This window comes from Phaenicophaeus curvirostris, chromosome 1 (genome assembly GCF_032191515.1).
Source record: "Phaenicophaeus curvirostris isolate KB17595 chromosome 1, BPBGC_Pcur_1.0, whole genome shotgun sequence".
NCBI lineage: Eukaryota > Metazoa > Chordata > Aves > Cuculiformes > Cuculidae > Phaenicophaeus > Phaenicophaeus curvirostris.
This window is the reverse complement of record NC_091392.1, coordinates 197,913,631-197,938,351: the sequence shown is the minus strand read 5'-3', so window position 1 is coordinate 197,938,351 and position 24,721 is coordinate 197,913,631. Positions and strand designations below refer to the sequence as shown.

General features: G+C 41.7%; 1 protein-coding gene across 2 annotated transcripts; it reads left to right on the top strand.

The window, feature by feature from the left end:
* Positions 1–3,402: 3,402 nt before the first annotated feature.
* CWC15 (CWC15 spliceosome associated protein homolog) lies at positions 3,403–22,636 on the top strand. 2 transcript variants are annotated; one of them, XM_069883383.1, is made up of 7 exons: positions 3,403–3,489; positions 6,833–6,972; positions 8,947–9,059; positions 9,949–10,037; positions 10,733–10,843; positions 21,356–21,474; positions 22,176–22,636. In XM_069883383.1, exons 2-7 carry the CDS (start codon positions 6,842–6,844, stop codon positions 22,303–22,305), a joined length of 693 nt encoding a protein of 230 aa, XP_069739484.1. In that variant the 5' UTR covers positions 3,403–3,489; positions 6,833–6,841; the 3' UTR covers positions 22,306–22,636. The 2 variants fall into 2 exon arrangements, with proteins under 2 accessions (XP_069739484.1, XP_069739485.1); XM_069883384.1 differs by having other exon boundaries at positions 3,480–3,540.
* Positions 22,637–24,721: the final 2,085 nt, after the last annotated feature.

Here is a 24,721-nt window from a genome sequence, read left to right as displayed (position 1 = left end):
AACAGGTTTCTTTGTACACCAAAGGCTCCCAAGTGCCTTCTTCGACGGCTCCCTGACCCAAAGCCTCCAATTTACATTGTTGACTTAGTTCTCCTGATAGCAACATCTTTGGGGACCTCTTGTGGACTCTCTTCTAAATTGCATGCTTAAGGAAATGTTTCCATGTTAATTTGTGGATAACGTTAAAAAGCCTTTTACTTCACACGCTCTCATGTTGGTTTGCACAAGTTTGAGAATAAGATGTAGCTTAAGATGCAGCAAAATCAAACGCAAGACAGAAACTGCATTTTAAGAGAGGGAATTTAATGCCCAAATGATGTTCATTTACTGGCTTCTGTACAGCAATGAATAGACATCATGTAAAGGAGTTCTTTGCAGCGGGGTGAGGGCTTTCTAACAGTCGAGCTTAGGTTGATGTTTCTAATACAGAACTCTGAGCAAAGAGAATGACTGAGAGGTAGTCCCTCTTCCTCCATCTGCCTTGTTTCTATCTTTCCCTGTCTTCCCCACAAGGATCCCAACCCTATCAACTTAACCTCTTCCCTCTTCCATGGCCGTTCCCTCATCATTCTGTCTCTCCTTGCACTGACCCCCAGGGTGAGCACTTTGAAGCCATGAAGTACTGTGTCATATAACTAAGACATCACCCTTTTCCAGGCATCCTAGATAAAGTGATCAGGCTCTAGCAGATTCCTCTGAGATATGCAACTTCCAAGTCCATTCATGAGCTAATTTGTGAGAGAAGACCTGACAGTGGCTCCCACCAGCAGGTTACAGTTATGGCTGCATTACGCTCTCAGACCCTTACCCTCCACCCAGCTGTCCCCTGGCCTCCATTCAGGGTCCCCAACGTGCTGGCAAGAGCCTCATGGCCTGCACAGGCCCCCGAGGGGAAGCCTTGCCCATGAAGGACTGCAGCCTAGTAGTGCCTCAGAGCAAGACCCTCCTCCTGTAGGGCAATCCTGGGCTCACAGGATGGTGACTCCAAGCTCCCTGTGCTGAGCTGGGCTCACTTGACCCCAGTCTGAGGAGGAGGAGGAGAAGGAAGGAAGGCAAAAGAAGCATGGCTAGCAGGTCAAGGGAGGTGATTCTGCCCTTCTACTCCACCCTTATGAGACCCGCCTAGGAGTCCTGTGTCCAGTTCTGGCATCTCCAACATAAGAAGGATATGAAACTGTTGGGGTCTAGAAGAGGGCCACAAGGATGATCAGAAGGCTGGAGCACCTCCCACATGAAGACAGGCTGAGAGAGTAGGGGTTGTTCAGCCTGGAGAAGAGAAGGCTCTGAGGAGACCTTAGAGCAACCGTCTAGTACCTGAAAGGGGCTACAAGAAAGCTGGGGAAGAGACCGTTTACAAAGGCTTGTGGTGATAGGACTAGGGGCAATGGGTATGAACTGGAAAGGGGCAGATTTAGACTAGACATTAGGAAGAATTTCTTCACCATAAGAGTGGTGAGGCACTGGCACAGGTTGCCCAGGGAAACTGTGGATGCTCCATCCCTGGAGGTGTTGAAGGCCAGGTTGGATGGGGCCTTGGGCAGCCTGGTCTGGTGGGATGTCCCTGCCCATGGCAGGGGGGTTGGAAGCAGATGATCTTTAAGGTCTCTTCCAACCCAAACTATTCAATGATTCCATGATTAAGACACCTACATCTGGCTGTCCGCTTGTTTGCAGGCATTGGAGCTCACTCCTCAGCAGAGATCTAGACACTACAATGAGGAGTTAGTATGGCTCTTCTGCTCACAGTAAATTACATAAACAGGAGGTCTCCCTGCCCATGGCTGAGGGGCTGGAACCGGATGACCTTTAAGGTCCCTTCCAACTAAACACATTCTATGATGCTATGATAAGTGGGAAACATTATGTAACCAGCTCTTGTCTTGCTATGCCTGACCAGTGGAAATCATTCCTTCATGTACCCAGCACTGAAATATTAACAGATGCTTGCTTTCTTAAACTCCAGAATGAGAGTTTATTTGCTGACATTTCCGCTGTCATAGAATCATAGAATAGCTAGGGTTGGAAGGGACCTTAAAGATCTAGTTCCAACCCCCTGCCATGCACAGGGACATCCCACTAGATCAGGTTACCCAAGGCCCCATCCAACCTGGCCTTCAACACCTCCAGGGATGGGGCAGCCACAACCTCCCTTGGTAACCTGTTCCAGTGTCTCACCACTCTCATGGTGAAGAAATTCTTCCTAATGTCTAATCAAAATCTGCCCCTCTCCAGTTTATATCCATTCCCCCTTGTCCTATCACCACAAGCCTTTATGAGCAGTACCTGTCCAGCTTTCTTGTAGCCCCTTCAGGTACTGGAACGTCACTATAAGATCTCCTCAAAGCCTCTCTTCTCCAGGCTGAACAAGCCCAACTCCCTCAGCCTATTCTCATAGGAGAGGTGCTCCAGCCCTCTGATCATCCTTGTAGCCTCCTCTGGACCCATTCCAATTTCCATATCCTTCTTATGCTGATGATTCCAGAACTGGACACAGTACTCCAGATAAGGTCTCTCAAAAGAGGAATAGAGTGGCAGAATCCCCTCCCTCGACCTGTTGGCCACTCTTCTTTTGGTGCAGCCCAGGGTACAGTTGGCCTTCTGGGCTGCAAGCACCCATTGCCAGCTCATGTCGAGTTTCTCATCGACCAGCACCCCCAAGTCCTTCTCTGCAGGCCACCTCTCAATCACATCACCCCCCATCATGCAGTGAAAATGGGGATTGCCCTGGCCCAGGTGCGGGACCTTCCACTTGGCCTTGTTGAACCTCACAAGGTTCTCACAGCCCCACTTCTCCAGCCTGACCCTCTGATACAGTGGAATATTTTTGATTTGTTAGAGTTAAGTTCGTCTAAGTCACTGTATTTTGGAAAGTCAGCCAAAACGTCCTTCTAATAGCATGTTTTCAGTGTTTTTTCCAGACACTTTGTTCTCTGGAGAGATAACGTCTTGTGTTTGGCGTGAGCTGTGCTGAATAGATGTCTCTTCTCCTGTATCACTTGTTTTTTTGCAGCCTTTCTCTGGCTTAAAAGCAAGGTCAGAGAGAGCTGGAGCCAACTCCGAATTAGCAAGAGTTTTGGCTGTTGCAAAGTTCATAACGACATTCAAATTAGCCCCTGGAAAGTAACAGCATGGGCAGAAGATTTCGGGGAAAACTCATCTATATGAGTGTAAGTGGGAAACATATTCTATACCCAGCTCTTGTCTGTTGCCCAGGCCTGATGGAGATCGCTCCCTCCTGTTTCCCAGCCCTGATGAAGGATGTTCGCTTTCTGACCCTCCAAAACGTACCTTGGGGGATTTACCTCCAGCCTCTCCCCTCCCTCACGACCCGCTGCCCGCGGTGCATTGTGGGCGCGCGGCGGGATCATGGCGCCCACTCCCGCCCCCTCCGACCCGCTGCCCGCGGTGCATTGTGGGCGCTCGGTGGGATCATGGCGGCGGCGGCGGTGGCGGCGTAGGGCCGGGTTCGCAGGGCGGGCCGAGGTTGAGGTGGGCACGGCCGGGGTCGGGGCCCTGACGGGGAGAATAGAGAGCCCTGGGGTAAGGGGTCCCTGCGAGGGGCCGGGGGGCGGCGGGGCTCCGGATCCCGGGGGCGAACGGGCGTGGGGGGAGGCGAGGGGGGTGGCGACCGCTCTTCGAGTCCTGCGCTCGGTTTCGGGCCCCTCGCTACAAGAAGGACGTGGAGGGGGTGGAGAGTGTGCAGAGAAGGGCAGTGAACCTGGCGGAGGGGCTGGAGGAGCTGGGGCTGTTTGGGCTGGAGAAGAGGAGGTTGAGGGGAGACCTCATTGCTCTCTGCAACTCCGTGAGAGGAGATTGTAGCGAGGTGGGTGTTGGTTTCTTCTCCTACGTGACAGGCAATAGGATCAGAGTAAAGGGTCTCAAGTTGCACCAGGGGAGGTTTAGATTGGCTATCAGGAAAAATTTCTCCATTGAAGGGGTCATCAGGCCCTGGCAGAGGCTGTCCAGGGAGGTGGTGGAGTCACCATCCCTGTAGGTATTTAAAAGATGGGTAGATGAAGTGCTTAGGAATATGGTTTAGTAGTAGACAGGTACAGTTGGACTTGGATAATCTCAAAGTTCTTTTCGAACCAGGTAATTCTATGATTCTCTGACTGGGTGGGGTGAGAGGTAAGTGACCAGGTGAGGTGAGGAGTGGTGACCCAGTGGTGTGAAGGGTCCCACCAGGAGTGACTGGCTCTGGTGCTGGGATTTGCACAGTCCTTTGAGTGGTTCGGGGGTATCCGTATCGGGGTCGGGGCAGCCCAGCTCCAGGCCCATCCCAGTCCCTTGCTCTTGGCTAGTGACCTTGCATGGCTGGCCCTGTCTGAACCCTCAAGAGGCTTCTCTAGAACTGTGTTCTTGAAGCCAAAGAGTCACTGTGACAGTCCCAGAGGAGTTTTAGATTGGGTTTGGATCCTTTAAGGCCAAGCTGAATACAGACTGACTTAAGAGAAGCAGGGGCTTCTAGGAGATTTAATCATAGAAGGGTTTGGATTGGAAGGGACCTTAAATATCCACTTCCAACCCCCTGCTGTGGGCAGGGACACCTCCCATGAGATGAGGCTGTTCAAGCCTGAATCCAACCTGGCTTTGAACACTTCCAAGGAGGGGGCATCCACAGCTTCCCTGGACAACCTGTTCCAGTGCCTCACCATCCTCATTGTGAAGTATTTCTTCTTAATGTCTAATCTAAATCTTCCCCCTTCCAATTTAAAGCCATTCCCCCTCATCCTATCTCTACATGCCCTTGTTAGAAGTCCTTCCACAGCTTTCTTGTAGGCCCTTTCAGGTACTGGAAGACCATAATAAGGTCTCCCTGGAGCCTTCTCTTTTCCAGGCTGAACAACCCCAAGCAAGTGGCTTTCTTGTGTTGTGTGTCTGGTAGAGTGCGTGCCAAGCCAGAGCTAAAATTTCTTGCTGAGTTCCAGCTGAGTTGCACTGTCACTGAGAAGTGTCAACCATCCTTGGCAATGAGCCATGGCCAGTTACTGTCTCACTTCTTTTTAATTATGTTTTTGTCTGTTAACTCTGTTTTCTGAGCAGTAGTTCCATGGCAGTGGCTGAGTTCTGCCTGTTGGAATGTTAATTGGACTGACAAATTATTTTATAAATTTAGCACTGAAGTCATGTGTTTTGTGATCTCATTAAAAGTGAAAAAATAACAAATAATGCAAGCAGAGCGTAAATAGCTTTCACGTATCACAAAAGCATCTGAAGCCATCTAATGTGTTTTCTTTGCTTTTTAATATTCTCTAATATGTTCTCTTGTCATCCTTTAACATCCAGCTTTCTGATTGGTCGTACTGGTGCCTTTATGTATAATCTCTGCAGGAGAGACTATCTGAGGGCACTCTCTTGTGTCTTACATATCTTTAGTCTGTGGTTAATGGATGGCACTGGTTGACCATGCAGGGTTTTTTAGCATTGGTTAACCATCTTAAACTTTTGGTGCAGTGGTTTGGGATTGCAGGGTCACCAGCTCCTGTCCAGCAGCACTGAACACTGTGCATGCTGACAGGGCATTTGCATGGCTCAGACGGGTCCAAATCTGTCACTTAATTGCCACAGAAGAATTGATAGTAGCGATTTTGGGCATCAGCTAGTTCGTGTCCAAAGAAGGGCGACAAATCTGGTGAGGGGGCTGGAGCACAAGTCAGAAGGAGTGGCTGAGGGAACTGGAGTTTTTCAGTCTGAAGAAAAGGAGGCTTAGAGGGAGACCTTATTGCTCTCTACAACTACCTTAAAGGAAGTTGTAGTGAGTGAGGTGAGAGTCAGTCTCTTCTCCTAAGTAACTAGTGATAGAATGGGAGGAAATGGCCTCAGGTTGCACCAGGGGAGGTTTTGGCTGCGTGTTAGGATAGATTCCTTCACTGAAAGGGTTGTCAAGTGCTGGAACAGGCTGCCCAGGGAAGTGATGAAGTCAGCGTCCCTACAGGTATTTAAAAGATGTGTAGACTTGGCGCTTAGGGACATGGTTTAGTGGCGAGTTTGACAGTGTTAGGTTTACAGTTGGACACTATATCTTAAAGGTGTTTTTCAGCTTAAATGATTCTGTGACTTTTTAGGACATGATGGCGGTACATGAGTGCCTGCAGTTTCGAAGTGAGAGTTAGCAAAAACTTCTGTGTTTGTCTGAGCTTTTTTAATTGCACTTTGTGTAAAGGCAAAGCTGTCAGGCCTGTGCTGTCAGGGAGACATTAACCCTAGCCCTTCAGAAGGTTTTTGCTGGCCAGCTGGAGGCCTGCGCTGGTCAATCCTAAAGGACTGTGCTGCAGCACTAACAACAGTGCTGTGCCTGTACTGGAGAACTGAACAAGGCCATGATGAGGGCTGGAGCATTCAAGTCCTGTGGCCTTCATCAGTTCCCAATTATCAGTGCTGTGCTAGGCATGCTGTGGTCTGTGTCAGACAGCATTTCTGTGGTGGTACCTAGATACAGTTTGGGGAATAACGGAGGGGTTGTTCCAAGTAGACAATCATTTTTTACTGTCATTTGCCAGGAGGGGAAAGAGTTTAGTTCACAGATTGTACCATTTGTAAAGACAGGAGACCATCCCCTGGCTGGTTTTCACTTTATAAATGTAGCTTCAACATTCCTGTTAGAGACTGTGTATCATCTTCCAAACATGCTGGAACTTTCTTTTCAGAATCTGAATAGATTCTGTCAAATATGTCACTAAAAAGCTCTTTCAGTATTGAGGATCGTGTACCTGGTGTTGTGTAGATGGACTTGACATTGCCACTACAGTTCCAGGAACAAAGTAGCTTCTTGTGAATGTCTTTCACTGTAAATTGTAGTAACAACTGGGTTTTTTTATCCCTGATTCTATAGTAATTAAAAATGACGACAGCAGCGAGGCCAACGTTTGAACCTGCAAGAGGAGGAAGAGGAAAAGGTGAAGGAGACTTAAGTCAGCTATCCAAACAATATTCCAGCAGAGACCTTCCTTCTCATACTAAAATCAAATACAGGTTAGTATTTGGTTTTCTAATCTTACAGTCAAACAGACTGGGAATGATTTTTTTTTTTTGTTGTGACCAGTGCTCTGAAATTTTCACAGTATATGTTGATGTGCTGTGATGCTGGGCAGACACCAGAGATTGTGCCCTGGTGCTGAATGATTGGGCTGAAACTGTAAGTCTCAAAAGCAGAACAAGGAAATGGAATGCAAGTAATTGGAGAGGTTTAATTTTAGTGGTATTTATTACTGCTTATGGAAGTGTGTTGTCAGAAGAAGGTGGGCTTTGGAGATCAAGTGTTCCAGGCAGGGGAGTTAAAAAAAATATCTGTGGGAACAGCAGGAGCTGACGGAGCCACGGAGGGTGTTGTCATTTGCAAAGCAGAATGAGATAAGTGAAGTGAAATTGAGCGCATCTTAAAAGCAGGAAAATCATGTCAATTATTTGGCAAAGGACATTAGGAGGAGGCAGGGAAATTATGGAATAACACTCAGGCAGCAGTACCTGTTGGAAGAGCTGATGTTAAACACTGCAGGTCTTGTGGAAGGAAATCACTTCAATCAGTGTGATAGATAATGGCATCTTAGGAATATTTTTTTCCATTTGAAATGCTAACATCTTCATCATCCTTTTGAAAGATGAAATAAAATCTGGAGTCAATGTAATACAGGTCGCTCGAATTTAAGTGAAATGTGTCAGTTATCTAACCGATGCTACTCTCATTACTGTTAAGGTTTTACGCTTTTCTGTGCAAATGCTTACCCTTTCACCTCTTCCTTCTTTCCCATTTAGTTTTTAAGATTACACACGAGTAAGGCAGTTGGACTGTTTTGGACAATACCAAAATCAACAGCATAAAAAGTGCTGTCGAATGTGTTTTGTTCTTATGGGAAAAATTGCTGGTGTGTTGTTTCTTTTAACAAAAGTGGGATTTGGAACACCAGTCCATTGCTTTGAAAATGCATGCGGACAGATATGTACAGGAATACACAGTGGATGTTTTAGCAAATCCCTCCGTGTGTGTGAGAGAGATGGAGGGGGCATTAAGTGTCTTCTGTTCTTTAATACAAAGTTGTCTTTGTTAAATTGCCAGGACTGCATCATTGCAGAAAAAGTTCAGTGTTTCAGTCCCACTCCTGGTTGCTTAAATGATGCAGGGCCTGGGGGGATTTTGCAGCTATAACAGGGATTCCAAGTTAACATTTTTAATTACAAAAGCAAATGAAAAACTCCATCATAAAGACAAGCTGTACACAGAATGTATTAATAATGCCTCAACTCTGGGTTTCTTCCAGGCACTCTATTTCCAGCTCTGGGTTCACAGAAAGGTGAAAGGAATTGCTGCTTGTTTTTATTCATTAGTTCTTTTCAAGATTTCCACAGAAAATTCGGCCCTCTCTAGGTGGAACGTAGTATAACTCCAATATAAATAGTCTGTTGCTTTTGGCCAGCATGTGTGTGTAAAAGAATACAAAAACATGTGTTTGCAATATGCTTCACTGAAGCTAGTGTTTTGCCTGTTCTCCCCAACTTTCTTTTTTTATGGTCATCAGAGATTGTCTCATATGTCTCTTGGAGGGGAAAAAGGTTTATGAGAAGTATGTTCTAGTCTAAGCCTTAGATTATGTTTGCAGCACCAACTTGGCGTGAGAAGATGTTAAGGAAAGTTGACCACTGTGCTAGTGGATGTGTGCTTAGACACTAGGCTTGGAATGCTGGAGAAAAGGAGATTTAGACATAGCTGCAAGAGGTACATGTGGATGTTCTGGTTTTGTAGGAATTTATGTAGGTTCTTCGGGCATGTGTGTGTGGCATTGCATGTCTGTGTGTGTAAATGCATACAGAGGAGGAGGCTGATGAAGAAATCTGTGTGGTGCCCAGTTCTTACTCCCTATACTTACCCCAAGATTTATGTAGCTCCTTAAAAATTGCTTCCAGTTGCAGACTGTCAACTTCAGCTTTTTTCCCTCCCCTCATGTTGTTTAGGCAGGCCACTCAGGATGCTCCTGAAGAGGTGCGTAACCGTGATTTCAGAAGGGAGCTGGAGGAGAGAGAACGGGTCGCTGCAAGAGAAAAGAATAGAGACAGACCAACCAGAGGTAAAAACACAGAAACAAAAAACATAATACCTTTGTGTGGCATTGCTCTTGCACAAAGTGTTGTAAGAAGTTTGCACGTTGCAGACAGTATGTCACGAGAGTAGAATTTAGGGTATTGGTCTGATAGTTCAGAGCTGTTGACCTGCAAGGGAATGTCCTCTGGCTTACGTGCTGGCTTCGTGCTAGCAGAAAATCTAGGCCAACCAGTAGAAAAGTGTAGGCCATCATGCAGGCCAGCTGATAGGGTATGATTGTAAAGAATTGGCAGCAAGTATGTGCAGCTAGTAAAGGGGTTTTTTTGTACTCGGGCAAGTGAGGCAGGAAGGAGAAGGGGAATGACTCATCTTCTACAGCTCCACTATAACAATAGATCCATTTTTCAAGACTGCTATTCTGTTCAGATACAGTGAAGTGATAATTAAAGACAAAACCAAAGTTTTTCTTGCTAAATACTCATTTTTAATATTAAGCTTGGCAGAATTTAACTACTTTAGTTTTAGTTGTGTGGGTATTGTGAGGCTTTCCAATTCATAGACGAAAGCAGATGTAGTTTGGACCAAACTAGCCAACAGTGATGTTTTGGGGTGGTCTTCAGCGGGAACCCTGCAGTTGGATATATAGAATAAGGACATTTCTCCACAGCTTTTTCTTTTGCTGTTCGTTCTCCTTGTAATAATGACTACAAAAAACTTTTGAAGGTCAAATGGCATGTAACTTGCAAACAGGAATTAACATGAGCATTAAGATGGAGAAGCTGGGAAAGATTAAGCATAAGCTTGTATCTCAGTCTAATGCAATCTTTGCAAAGATTTTTGCTTTCTGACATTAGATGAAGTTAAATGAAGCGTCTTAGTCTTTCTTTTTTTTTTTTTTTAATCTTATGCCATAGAACACACAACATCATCTTCTGTGTCTAAGAAGCCTCGGCTAGACCAGATACCTGCAGCAAATCTTGATGCTGATGATCCACTTACTGATGTATGTATCTCTTTCCTTATTTTTTTCATTGTCCTGCCTTCAGTATTTGCTGCTAACATAATGTGCGCTTTTAGATCTGCGAAAGGTTTAAGACAGGTTCCAATATATATATCTTCCTTTTACGTTTATTCTATGGTGGTGGAAGTCCAGTGGGATTCTGGGCCATGCTGTAATGGTATTCTTGAAAAGCACACAAAAACCAGGGAACTGAAATGTGAGGGATGAGTGACTTTTTAGACTTGATCAACTGCCGAGTTAGAATTTCCCCTAAGATGGGAGTGTTAAGATACACTGAGTGTACGAACAATGGGTTCTTGCTTTTGGCTCTTCTAATGCTGATGTCTAGGAGTTAGGTCTAAGGCTTGACAGTAAGCTGAGTTCTTTTTAAATCCTGTTACATTTGGCCCCAACAATGTTGGATAGAGTATTCGGGCATGCTGTTATAAGGACTTATGTTACGATGATTAGTGAGTGATTGAGGACAGTCATTCTCTAGAATCTGTCAGCTGCGTAGCATTTCAATTATAAAAAAATAATTGCAGTCATCCAAAAAGTGCAGACTTATTTTTGTATTGACTTTATGTACAAGAGCAAATAAACCATTTGCTGCTGCTACAAGCAGGTGAGTACTTCAGAAATTAGCCAAGAATGATGAAATTAATGAGCTGTTACTTGTTTTCATTTCTTGCTACTAGGAAGATGATGAAGATGAGGACTTGGAAGACAGTGATGATGATGACACTGCAGCTCTTCTGGCTGAACTGGAAAAAATCAAGAAAGAACGAGCTGAGGAACAAGCTCGAAAGGTAAAATCTCACCCATTAAGTAGCATCTGCTTATTGCACGCTGGTGTTTATTAAAGCTGGTGTGCCTTAAGTACTCGGTACGAGTGGGAACTGGTAAACAATATAAGTGCCCTTCAGAACTTCTCAAGTGGCCAATGATTTTCTTCTTCTGTCTAATAATTGTTGCAAAGAATTTTTTCTTCAGTAGACATGCTGAACATTTTGCTCACTAAAACATTTTATTTGCTTTCCCAGCGTTTTGTAGAGTCATTGAATCAAGACAAACTTGCTTTTCAAATGCAAGTCCCTCTCTGAACACATCTGTCATACCAACCTATGTAGTGGCATTCAGGAGCTACTTACTCTCCAGCATACTTTCATTAGCTTTTATGAAACAAGAAATATTATTTTTTTCTTATATATTGAAATAAAAATGTGTGCTTTTTGATGTTTTTGCTTATGGCTGCAAGTTTTACACAGTAGTTGCTCTTTTACGGCAGTGGTGATGTGCTCCTTGGCAAGGAGCACCAGCTGTAACTGTAACACCAGAACTGTTTTCATGTGATTATACACAGGCAAGTTTATTTGGAAAATGTCGCCACAGAAATTAATAATAATACAGCTGTCTTTTGAGAACTTGGGAAGTCCACTCACATGCAGCCTTATACCTCCCTGTAATCTCTCTCGACAGATAGAAGCACCATGTTCTGCCTTTGAAAGGGGAGGGAATTCTCTAGTTAAAGATTGTTTTCCAATGAACACGATCAAATCCGATGCTATTGGCTCCCACACCTCCTTGGTATTAGAGATATTGTTGAGATGGAGTACAAAATTCCTGAATGAGTGGAATTCTAGGGACTTTTTCGGGAAATTGTCTGTGTTGTCAAACTAATTAGCATTTAGGATGAATGGTAATGGCCCTAACATTGTATTGCATCAGAGTTTAGAGTCCATGTATTTCATCTGCACTGCTGAAATGCTCTGCCTCTGGTGGTGCAGCAGAATTAGTGGGTATGTACAGAATTCACTCTTCTGCTCCTAGTAGCCACTTTTTGTTTTGAGTAGCACTTGAATGTTGTAGTGCTTTTGAAAAATGTTGCTTACTGCAGTTTGAGTAGTTTTGTGTGTTGTTACACAGAGATTCTACATCAGTGTAAAAAAAACCCAAACTCACCCCTCAACCCAACCTTGTGATCTTTGTATGAGGTAATCTGGGATGTTTTTAGAACGTTCTAATAAACGTATAAAATGCTGATAGGATCTTTGCTGCTGTGACAACTTACTGTTTTAATAACTCTGCAGTACTCGGAGCCTTATCATAACCTAACAGAGTTATAGTTTAATGTTTCTTACAAAGGCTCTCCAGTAGAGTGAACTGACAGTGAACAGGGCATAGCATGTGGTAGATACTGGGAGCAGCTAGGGGAGAACAATGTTTTAAATTCTGTAGGCAGCAATTTGCTGTTTGACCACGCTTGGCTAGCAATATAGGAATTTACCCTTAGAATCAACACAGCCTACAAAACCAGTGAGCTCTGTGATTTTGGATTTAAGTACTTTGGAAGGCTAAAAGCTGCTTCAGTGCATAAGTTTTGCTGTCTAAGGCTGTTATTACTTGATTCTCCATCTGACCTGTGAGTAGTCTCTTAAATTAAAACATTTGCAAGTCTCTCTTTTCTCTTTAGGTGTTTGAAGCACATCACACAGAAATGAAATTGTGTTCTGCAGTAATAACATGGTGAAAATTACTTTAAAAGGTTGGCAACAATTCTTCCATGTATTCCTGTGTGAAATGTGCTGAACTACAAATTAAGGGTTGCAATGTGTAGGAAGGACTTCTGCTTCAGTTATCCTTGCACGGTGCTTAAAGTGAAAGTTTAGGTCTCTATGGTTTTTTTATTTTGCCTGGTAGTTGCAATTATACATCTAGATTAAATAGCATAACTTGTCACGGTTCAGCGTAGAAAACTTGCGTTAGGAGAACAATCACAGTAAATTGCAGCACCGACCACCAAGTGCATACTGCTTTTTTTGTGTGTGGAAAACGGGAAAGTTGGCATCTCTGTGAAGTTCTTACTTTGTCACTAGAGGGTGCTAAAAGCTGGGAAGTGTTTAGTAGATTTGTTTTATTTTGCTGTCTCTTAACTGGTATTATGTTTTACCTTCATGGGGGTTCTCTTTCCCCCAGAAGGAGGGTTTATAACGTCCTATGCTATGTATACACTGAATACGTGCATGCTTGTCTGAAATGGATATGTCTTTTTCTTCCTGAAAGTAACTTAGTTATTTATTTGTGATAGCACACACTATTGCACACTCACTATGTACTTTGTTGATCTTTTCACCAGTTGGTGCTGATAGGCTCTCTTGAAAATTGAGATCTTTATCAATAATGGGTGTTTTACTGGTACTTGGGATTTTATTTTCTTGGGGGGTTTTGAGAATAGGAAATGAAGACTCCCTTGATGGAAAAACTAGAAAACAAGGTGGGAGTAAGGGTCTCTTTAGAAAAGATGACTTATGTACGTCGCCTTTAGGGGTACAGTCTGTTTAGATTATGCCTTGTTTTCCATGGGTCTTTGCTGGCAAAGCATTTTATAGCCGCTTTATATAAATACCTTTTCCCTTTAGGTATGTGAAATTCCATATTATTATTATGTATTGCAAACAGTAATCTAAACCTAATTTTCTAAGTAACCACATGTTAGTCATCCACCTGGGTTCAGGATAATATTTCATCTAAAATGTTGGTTGTGTAGTTGCTGTTAGTCCTAATCCACATAGAGGGGTGGTTTATCTTCTGAAACACTGCTGTCCATAGCAGACAGCATCGTCGAACAAATTGCAAGGCCAAGGGAAACTACAGAGTTGAATGCCTGTTCTCTTTTCTGCTCATCTTCTCAAATCCCTTTGTTGTTGTACAGACAAATTAACATGTCTCCACATCTTCAAACATACTGGGTTGTCTTGGTTTAGCCGCGCCCTGGCCTGAGCAGCAGCTAAACCTAAATGCAAGTGGTTGTGGTCCTGGTCCCCTCTGCCCCCACCTCTAACAGGTAAAGGGAAATGAGAAGAAGATTTGTGAGTTGGAAACTAAAATAGCTTTAATAAAACAGTAATAGTAATAATAAGGAAAATACTATTAATAGGAAATATATACAAATTTACAAAGTCAACCCCCCATCGATGACTGCATCACCACTGATGCTGCAGAGCAGACGTGGGGTAAGGTCCCAGGCTGGACTCAGTGGCAAGCGGGAGCTGTAATTGGTAACTGGATTCAGGAAAGCGTGGATCTGGGATCAAGGCTAAAAGCGTGGATGAGGCACGTATTTGATGCTGGCCATCACAGAAGAGAAGCTGACGCTTGCAGTCCCTCAGTTTTATACTGAGTATGATGTATATGGAATGGAATACTCTGTTGGTCAGTTCTGGGTCACTTGTCCTGTCCGCTTCACCCTGCAGATGCAACCTTTTCTGCCCATTTCAGTTATGGCTTTCCACCAACTTCAGGATGACCTTGGTCTCCAGAGGGATAGATGTAAGCAGAGGCCTTTTTTGTATATGAATGCCCTATGTTATCACGTCTAGAGAGAAACACTGAAAACCATCCAGCTAACTTGCAGGAAATGAAGTTACTTAGACGAGGCTCAGCTGAAAAGTTAGAAAACTGTTTCTGCTCTAGTTCAAACGAGAACACAGAGTCTTAGCAAGATGAAGTAGGCACGATACAGTAATATGTCCTAGATTTGTGCCATGTGTACATTTTTTTCCTGATACTTAAGTTATTTTGATGTATTAAAAATGCTAGTCTGATTATTTCTGAGACTTAAAGTAAGCTGGTTTTTTGCTGTTTTCACTCATCACTTTGGTGTCCAGTATTTATAAGTTGCTGTGAAAGGAGGACTACTCCTTTAAAATGCTTCTCTGGTGAGACAGCACTTAAAAACAAAAGATGAAAACCTGCTTTTTTTCAGATCATCATGCTCTCTGTTAACTTCCCTTGTGTGGTAATACCAGTTTTCACAGAAATCCTCCAAATCTAGTTTTGACAGCTGTTAGTATTAAGAGGCTCTAACTTCCTTCATGCTGATGCGTCCCTTTAATCTGTAAAGCAAATAGTTTGTCAATCAAATAAGCAATTGCTATCAATGCTTGTTAATTTCTCAAAATGCCTAAATTCCCTTGAATTATATAGAAACATTAAATAAATACTACAGAAGTTTTAAAAAACTGATTGAGCATGGGAATCCTCCTGACTTTCCTCATGCCCTCCACAATTTTAATCTCTTGGGTTGTTTCTATTAGACACTAAGCTGATCAGGAAATTTCAGTTTTGAAAGGCATTTCTGTGGTATAATTCTGTGTCTGAAACTGTACAAATGCTAGGTCTGCTGTCTGTGTGAACTATCCATGGATAGGTTTTATAGAAACATTTCAATATTCCAAATTCAGCATTACAATATTCTTGACTTTCAATTTTCAAGCACTTCCTTAAAAGGTAAATTAAAATAATTAAAAACAAACCTTGAACTAGTGAGCAGCTGAGTGTATGTGCAGTTCCAGCAAAGCTGTTTTAACATCTAGTTATTTATGCGTATCTGAGAAGAGACTTTTAAATTTTTTGGTTTGTTTTCTTACAGTTTTATTTCACCAAGTGTCTCTATAACTGAATATATTACTTTACTAATGGTCAAAATAGATCTTATCTCTGTTCAATCTTAGCAATGTCACAGACTTTCAAATAAAACATTAGAAAATGAATCTTGATAGAGATTAACCTCTTCATTTAAATTTTAAAGGTCTAACTAAAACTAGAATTCGAATTGGTGATTAAGAAAGAATTTCAATAAACAGTCAAATCCAGATGGCAGACTGTTTCCTCATTAAATGTTTGAGACATGGTGGCAATACTTACCCTTCCCAAGACCTTATGTTAGTGTCCCCTCCAGCGTGGGCAAACTGACAACAAATGTTTATGTAGACACTACAGTTGTGATTACTCTGTGCTCTTATTTTTTGACTTTTCAGTCAGTTATTTGAATTGCTGTGTTGCATTGAGTTAGTAATTTACATTGGATCGAATAACTGCGGTGGATCTTGGCATTATTAAGTTTAGTTCCTGCTGCTGTGGCAGTGCTGTCAGTTTGTCATTCAAGAATTAGCATTTAAATAAGGTTGTGATATTTTTTTTCAGCCTTCAATTAAATGTGGGTTTGGGGTTTTTTTATGCCATTCAACATCTTTAAAAACTGAACAGGATAACTTATTACAATGGAATGATTTCAGGAATTTCAGTGCTTTCTGTAAAAGTAATCTTGCTCTGTACTACAAGTGGGAACTACACTAAAAAAAAATAACCATGGTAACAATAGTGTTTTTCTTTCCTTAGCATTCAGAAACAAATATGCCAAGGGACTGGTATTCTTGCAGCAAGATAAGGAGTAATTGTTTAGTTAAGGTTAATATAGCTTTGTCCGCCCTTTTATTTCCCAGTTGTGATGCCACATGGCGCATTCAGTTGTGCAGCTGCTTTGAGATCTGATTCACACAGGAGTGTCTCCATCTGCTTCCTTGGGAAATGTGACTTCCTCTGCCTCTCCAGTCTTATTCTCCATACCGTGACATTCATGTCTGATTAATCTCTGCAGATCGTTTGTGAAGCGCACTGTCGTTGAAAAGCACGGCGCTGCTGTCAGTGGTGATGGAATAATCTGTAGCATGTTTTTTGCTACAGTGACTTAGGAAGAAAGTTGTGTACCTCTTCTTGCTGAAGGAAAGACAGGCAAAGAGGGCTTATTTTAGAAAGGGTGGAGTGAAGAGAGATCTATTATTCTCCCCCTTAGGGTTTTCTTCTGTTGTGGGTTTGTTGTATTCACAGTGTTTTAGCTTAATAAGCCTTTGTTCCACCACACAAAAGAATAATGTAGACTTTGGAGCAACTTGAGCTGCTTATTTTGTGACCAGCTGTGCTCAATTCTGCCTCAGAGGTGTGAAGACAGCTATGAAGGTTAAGTCTGGTCTGTTTGGTTTGATACATCCGATGCTCCATCGCCTGGAGCGTCCCAGCCTTCAGTGGAAAATTCTGAAACATAATGGAAACCTCATTTGGCTGGAGATGAAGGATTCTGCAGCCTTGGCCAAAATGTGTAACTTAGCTTAAGTGTAAATGTCAGCTTCACAGTACTGAGAGTTACACCTAATATATCCTCCATGTCATGTCTCTAAGATACAAAACTTACTATATTACCCTTGAATACCTTTTTTGGAAGGTTTTAATGAGATTATATAATACTAAGAAATCTTCAAGACTAATCTTCAGAGTTAGCCTGCTTTCTAAAACTTGTAGCAAATGCTTTTTTTTAAATACATAAATTACCATGCACACCAGGTCTTCTTTGTAAAGTGGCTAAAGCTGGTGATGCCTTACTCAACAGATCTGTTCCCTGCTTGCTTTCAGACTCTAATCTGTTGATTTTTAGTGACAACAATCAGCTTATGCAGTTTATTGCTACTTCTGTTTGTGCTGCTTCTGCGGGTCTAACAGGCAGCAGAATTGTGTTTGTGAATGGAGCTGAGAAAGAGCAAGTGGCTGCACAGGAGCCCAGAGGCTCTGCAGCATCTGACAGGCAGCAGGGAAAATCAAGATAAAGGTTCGTATAGGATTTGTGGATGTTTTCGCTAACTGTTATCGCTGTAAAAGAATGACAGTTTCTCTTAGTATTGTATTCATAATTGGTTTTAGTAATTTAATAAGTACAAAAGTAAAATTTAATAATTTGAAACTCCCAAGATTACCCCTACCATTTCTTTATATTATAGTGCCAATCTGCTGCTCTCCAGCCCTCTGGAATTGTAGTTGACTTATGTCAATGTAGGTTTTTTGCTAGCAATTAGCAGTTTTGGGCAGAATTCAATTGACCTTGAAATGCCAAGTTGTTGGAGTCAGTGTACGAGTTGTGTGTCCCAGCTTCCATGGTGCTTCAGTAGAGCTGCAATCAGTAAAACCTGGAGTGTGGTTGGTCTCTTGTGTGTGTAATTTAGTATCATCACAAGAGCCATGCTGACTCCTCATTGTAGTCTCTAGATCTCTGCTGAGGTGTGGGCTCCAGTGCCTGCAAACAACCAGACAGCCAGATGTAGATGTCTTAATCTGGAGCTAAATCTTGCTCTTAGTTTTATAATTGTTATTTCAGTTTTTCTTTTTTTCCTCCTTGTCACCGTATTTTGTCACTTCATAGAATCATAGAATAGTTTGCATTGGAAGGGACCTTAAAGATACAGTTCCAACCCCCCAGCTGTGGGCAGGGACACGTCCCACTAGACCAGGCTGCACAAGGCTCCATCCGAGCTGGCCTTGAACACCTCCAGGGATGGGGCAGCCACAGCTTCCCTGGGCAACCTGTGCCAGTGCCTCACCACCCTCATGGTGAAGAAATTCTTCCTAATGTATAATCTAAATCTTCCCCCTTCCAATTTAAAACTATTCCTGCTTGTCCTATAACTACGTGCCCTTGGTCTGATAATGCCACTTCAATCTGATAGTGCTTTTTCATTGTCAGAAAGCCAACTGTGTCGGTCTAGTGGAGGCTGAAGGATAATTATGTGGGTTATGTAAAGTGGATAAAAGTTAGCATGGTGCCGAACATGCCTTTTTAAAATCTTATTATAGAAAAATTAAATGTGCATCTGCGTGCATTAGGAACACTGGAGTAGTTACTATGCATATTTTGTGATGGTTCTTAATACTGACTTTATCTTCTTCTAGTGGTTTGAATGACTGCTTTTCTGTTCTCTTCATGCGTTGTAGAGAATGCTTGAACAATCAGCTTTTTAAGGAGCTATTCAGATTAAATCTGAAATGTGGAAAGCGGGGGAGAAAAGATGTAATTCCCTCCAAAAAAAGATGCGGAGTGGTTCCAGTGGAGTTTTGACCATTGAATAAACACTGGGTCAGCTGCATTGTAGTTCTGTATTTGTCAGTAGTGTATGTATGCACTTTCATCATTAAAAAAACAGCATAAGATATTTATGTGTGCCCCAGATAAAGTAGTTTGTGCTGCTTGTTGCACAGATGCAGCAGCGTTGGATCTCGGCCGAGGTTAAGGTCTTAGAAATTTGAGGGCGGCTCTGTGCCACGCGCTGCTTGCCACCTTCAGAACAGTTCCCCTGGAGTCCTTTCAGCTCTACAATGGAAAACTGCTGTGTCTGCTTGCATATAAAGCACTTGGAAGAAGTTCTCTCTGTAGAAGCGTTTGTCAACAGAGGAGTAATAGTTTCTTGCAATGTTCTTGTTAGTGATACCTTCTCTTGATTATAGTCCAATATGTGTAATTTTTGGTTTGTAGCAGTCTTTTTTTTTTTTTTTTTCAAGATTTGTCCCAAATCTCGTTTTTTTCAAAATCTCACTTTTAATGGAGTGTTGGAGATTAAATTTAATGAGGTAGAGCCCACCTCATTGTGGACGACAGAGAGAACACTTCACGTGTTTGCATCCTGTTTTTGTAAATTTGCCTAACGGGCTTAAACAGACTCTGGGGAGGTATCTGAAAACCAATTCTGATTTTTTTTCTTCTTTTTGTTTGTACAAGTATCTTGGTTGTTGCTCAGTTTCAGATTAATGCTTTGCATGCGTGTGCTGTAGTTGGAGGGCTGCTTGCCTTCTGGTGTGAACACGATACATACTGCAGTATATGGGATTTCACCTGTGGCTCCTGCATGTTACAAGGAAAGAAGATGGTAAATCAAATCTTGACATACTGTAAAGAAGAAGCTGCACATGTTTCTTGTTTGTAATCAACAGAAGAAAGAAATATATAATTTGAATTTCTGGTGTAGAGGAAGTTGCTGTTCCATATAAAATATTTTTGCTCTGTGTTTCCTTACTAAAGGAAACACCCCTTACTAAAGGGGTAGTCGTGATAGCTGAAGTTGGAATGCAAATGTTGGATTTAGGGCTGCATTTGAAAATGCAGAACTTTAGTTTATTTGTGTTAACTTTTAACTGCTGCACTTTAATATAAAGCTCTGTGGAGACAGCAGCAAAGGCAAGTTTTGCCTATGTACATTTTAATTAAGGGCATCTCAGGGCTTGTGCTGAAGTGGTGCCATGCTTTTAAACAACATGCCGTTTTGGGGAGCTTTTCTTCTCCCAGTGGCAAATAATTGCAGCTGTTTCTAAATTTTACTTATGAGAAGCAGTGTGTTGGTAAGTGTTGTTTCATAACTAAAGCTCGGGTAGATTTTGAAAGGCAAGTGCTCCTGCATTGTCTGGTATTCATATGTATGTTAAGTTGGTATTGCTCTTAAGAGGACTGGGGTATTTTATAAAAATATTTCACATACCTGATTAGTCCAATTGAAAAACATTGCAAATTGTAGATAGTTTTAGTAATACATCACTTAGTATTGATTGAACATTTGAAGCTAGAGAACTCTGGCTAGCATCATTGTTCAAGTTTAGCACTTAAACCTTAAAAGTGCTGCCTACCATCAGGAAAAACATATCCTCTTTTAGGATTCCATAGCAGCTCTCAGCCATGAATTTTCTTCAGTTCTGGAAAAAAACGACCCAGCAACCTTGTGGTCTCTGTCTTTAGTTTCTATAATTTTTAGAAGCCGTGCTTTGAGTCTCCTGCTCTACTAATGAGACTTCAGTGCATTTTTTAACTAGAATGTATTCAGACTGTACTTCTGCAAACAGGGAGTGGGAGATCTCGTTACTCATCCAAATTAAAGAATTAGTTTTTTCTTCCCTTCTGGTACTTTCATTAAAGAGCAATCCTTGTAATACATTTGAAAGGTTGTGGGAAAATATGTTGAGTTAAAATGAATAGTATGTCTTCATTTTGAAGTCTGTGGACATTTAAGTTGCTAAAGGTATTAATACGGTTTGGAAGCGTGGGCACTGAAATCTACTTCGTGTTGCCTGCAGTGCAGTGCTTCACTTAGGCTTGAGTTACATGCTTTTGACAGAACAAGGAGAAGAATGTTTTTCTGCTTTTTAATATTGGGAACTAGTCTTACGATATTCACTGCTCAGCTGCACATTAATTTTCTCAGTATTCTTTTTAATTGGTCCCTAGGCAAGTTGTAGGTGTAAAACTCAAGGAGATTGCTGGAGATAGAGAGGTGTCAACATGATGTAAGGTTTCTTCCACCTAATTAATATTGTATCATATACTTTTTTTTCTCATGGGCATAAAGAAAATCTTTTAATCTGCGTACAATTTTTAATATAACATATATGTAAGTAGCAAAGCTAGAATTTGAATATTTGATGGAACATCAGCGGTAAGTAGAGCAGATACAAGGGTTGCTTGATTGACAGTTTGTTAGCAATGTTAAGCTCTTCAGCGTATCTCTACTTCTATCCTTATTCTACTCATATGCAAGTGTCAAGTGTTCTGAAAAGTCTGAGCTAGGAATTAAATCTCTATCTTTGTGGGTGTTCACAGCTTAATAATGTTTATCTCTACCAACTAGATGAGAAAAGTGGCCTAGAAAAGTAATATATCACTTTCTGGTTCTCAGGAACAAGAGCAAAAGGCTGAAGAAGAAAGAATTCGGATGGAGAATATTTTGAGTGGTAACCCACTGCTGAACCTTACTGGCCCAGCACAGCCTCAAGCAAACTTCAAAGTCAAGAGGAGGTACTGTGCAATCTGTCCTGTGATATCCATCCCCTTGCTCCATATCATTACTCAGAGTCTGAAAATGTCATCGGTGCTGTTGGTTTCTATTTCCTTCCTCAGATCTTGTCACAAGCGGTGTAATGGGGAATTGGAGTTCTGATGCATATAGTGATTGTCCTGTGCATTTCCCTGACCAAATCATCCTGCTACTTTGTGTTTAGAAAAGAGAGAGGGATTGAGAGTTGCATTTGTCTGACGTTGTGCATAGTAATACAAAAAGTAACAAGACCAAAATTCCTCAAGAAATTTCATGTTATGCTCCCCTTTAAAATCTAAATGGTTTGGGGTTTTCTTTATTAGATTTTTTTAGTCTAAATAGAATTCATTAATAAGACCTCTTCTGAATACAGTTCTTGCTTGCTTATATTCTGACTATTGTTGTGTTTAGCTAAATTAGGGCCATTAGATTAAAGGGTTTTTTTCCTGCTCTATTCAAATGTTCATTATTTTCTGTAAAGATAAAATAACCTTTAATCTAGTGATACTCATCTCACTTCTAACCCAGGAGCATGGCTTAGATAGATCTTTTTTTCTTAAAGGCTAATGATGAATTGTTCTTAGTTTGTTTAGATAGCAGAGCCAAACTCAATTTATGTATTTTTCTAAGTTGCACCTAATTTTCATACAAACTTACTGAAGTTAAAAACTTCTCTTTTCAGATGGGATGATGATGTTGTCTTCAAGAATTGTGCCAAGGGGATAGATGAATCAAAAAAGGACAAAAAATTCGTGAATGATACTCTGCGATCAGAATTCCACAAAAAGTTCATGGAAAAGTATATCAAGTAGTACAGTTTTATGTGCGGTGGGGCTGAAGGACTCGGAAGGTCATGATTGTTCCCTCCCTTTCCCACAGAATTCAAAACTGAATACTCTGTCCTGAATGCCCAAAGGGTTTTCCAGTGTCATCAGCAGCTTCATCATTAGTAATTGCTACATATCTGGAGTTTTTATTCCTGCAGTATGTGTTCCTTTTCAATTTTAATTAAATAATTTTGTGTTTCATGAATGTTTTTCTGTTCACATGCGTTTACTTTTACTGGCTGTCCTGTAAAGGGTAGAAAAGAGAAGCTAGTTTGCAATAAATGCTTCTAGTTGTTTAAATTGCTTTCCAAAGCAACCTGTGTTGTAGTGGTGGTGTTTTGTAACTTGTGCAATTTGTATAAATGTCAGTATGATCAAAGATAGGAAATGGCAGAGTTATGGTAAGCAGTGTGGACTGGAAAGAGCTATACTTTCTGTACCAAACTGGACTTCCTTTTAATAGCTAGTTAGAAACTTAGTTAATAATCTTCCTTTTTTTGTTTCTTCTTACTGTCAACCCAGTTCTGGTTTGATGGGGTAGATCCAAGTTCTTAGCGGCCCTGTTTGCTGGGCTCTTCTGGCTCAGCACTTCTGGGGCAATGCCGTGTAATGCTTGTGGGAATGTGTAGAGGGGGAAGATAACTCAGTGAAATTGTGGGCGTTTTTCCTCCTTAATGAGCCATTGTGGTGCTTGGTTCCTGAGCCACAACTGTGTGCTGACCAGGCTCAGTCTGTGTGTGTGTATGGTAGCAAAGGTGGTGTCAGAAATTTGTGAGTGAATGCTTTTCTTAAACAACCGATCTCCTCAAGGTACTGTAATATGCTTTTTTTTACTTCTTAAATGTCCGTTTTGACACTTAACAGGACAATGTAAAATCTGAACGACTGAAATAAAGAATCTCATTTGTGAAGGGATTTCCATTCCCCTCTTCTGTCATCTCAGTTGCCTTTGAAGCCTTGACCAAGTGCTGCACTTAGGATATGAACCTAACACTTGCAGAATGTAGTAGTTACCTCTCTGCCTAGCAAGCTACAATGGCATAACTCAGATGCATTTGTGTAAAATTCTTGCCCTTTTCTTTGCCTATGTTATGCTCAGTCTAATTCGTTCTTGTAGACACTGTTACATAGTAGTAGTATTATTTTCAAGCTCTTAATTTGAAAATATATCTGGTTTTCTTTTTAAAAGACTCAACGCAGAGGCTGGTGTGTTAGATTTTTGTTGGGCATGACTAGTATCCTGTAAAAGCTTTCGTTAACTTTAGCTGTATTTTCCACCCTTTCATCAAGCTATGCGTAGTGTACTAGTGCCAGCAGCTAATACCCATATTTACTTGGCAGCAAGATTTTCAGCATGCTTGAGGTCATGTGAGCTCCTACAGCTACTGGAGAAACGTGTGCTTGTCTTGCTGCTCTGACCTGTATCGTGATAGCAACAATTCTTGGGAAGCAGAAAAATGGCTGTAGTTCTCAATTCTTTCTCTTTAAATTAAAGCTACTAAAATATGGGTGTGTAAGCAATGTATTTAGAAGGGGGGGAAAATGCAAAGAGCTGTAATTGCCAGGGTCTGGCTGTGGAGAAGGCAGCTGCTGCTTTAGGTCTGACCTAACAGTGTAGTTGTCATGGCAACAACAAAAAAAAATACATTGGTTTTGCAGTATTCCAGGATATAATTACTGTGCCAAAGTGAGCAAGTGAGTAAACAGTTGTATTGGAGGGGGGAGACATAGCTGTAATACCAGTTTGATGCCTTCATGGAAATAAGTGCATAATACCATCATTTGTGTTCTTGAAGCAGTGTAATTCTTTTCTTAGAGAAAATAATACTTCTAAGAAGTCGGGTGGCCAGGGTTGGATGAAATCTTCAGCATTGCAGGCCCTTGCAGGAACATCCCTTTCTTAAACTTTTGCATAAGGCTTAGGGGTGCTCAGTGATATTTTTTCTAGTAGTGCTCTACCTCCCTAGTTCTGGAGAAGGAGCTGTAGGGACCCTGTAGCTCTGGGCTGCAGCTTTATTTAAGTTTTGTTTTCTTGGCTTTGTTGATAGCTCAACGGCAGAATTTGCAGATCCTATCTCTAACCTCCCCCCACCACTCAAAGCTTCTGTACTTTAGCCTCCTGCAGTGTAAGCTGACCCACAACCTGAGGACTGGTACCCAAACACAATATGATAATTAAGGTATCTCAGACCTTATCTCTTGGTGGGTTTTCCATCCCTAACTACTGAATTTTCATCACCAGTACTGGAAAGCTAAAGCCCTCTGGGGAAGAGCCCTGTGCAGAGCCCTGTGCTTTCAGTATGAATGCTGTATTGATGTTTAATTTTCTACTGTGATTCTTGTACCCATCTAGGAAAATACACGCAGATCATTGGTTTTGTAAAACTGTAGCATGACTGTG

Excerpts from the sequence above, each read along its gene's own strand:
- CWC15 (XM_069883383.1), top strand. The coding sequence starts at position 6,842 with ATGACGACAGCAGCGAGGCCAACGTTTGAACCTGCAAGAGGAGGAAGA. Across the intron at positions 10,844-21,355 it reads CTGAGGAACAAGCTCGAAAG|GAACAAGAGCAAAAGGCTGA; the intron begins GTAAAATCTCAC and ends TCTGGTTCTCAG. Across the intron at positions 21,475-22,175 it reads AACTTCAAAGTCAAGAGGAG|ATGGGATGATGATGTTGTCT; the intron begins GTACTGTGCAAT and ends TTCTCTTTTCAG.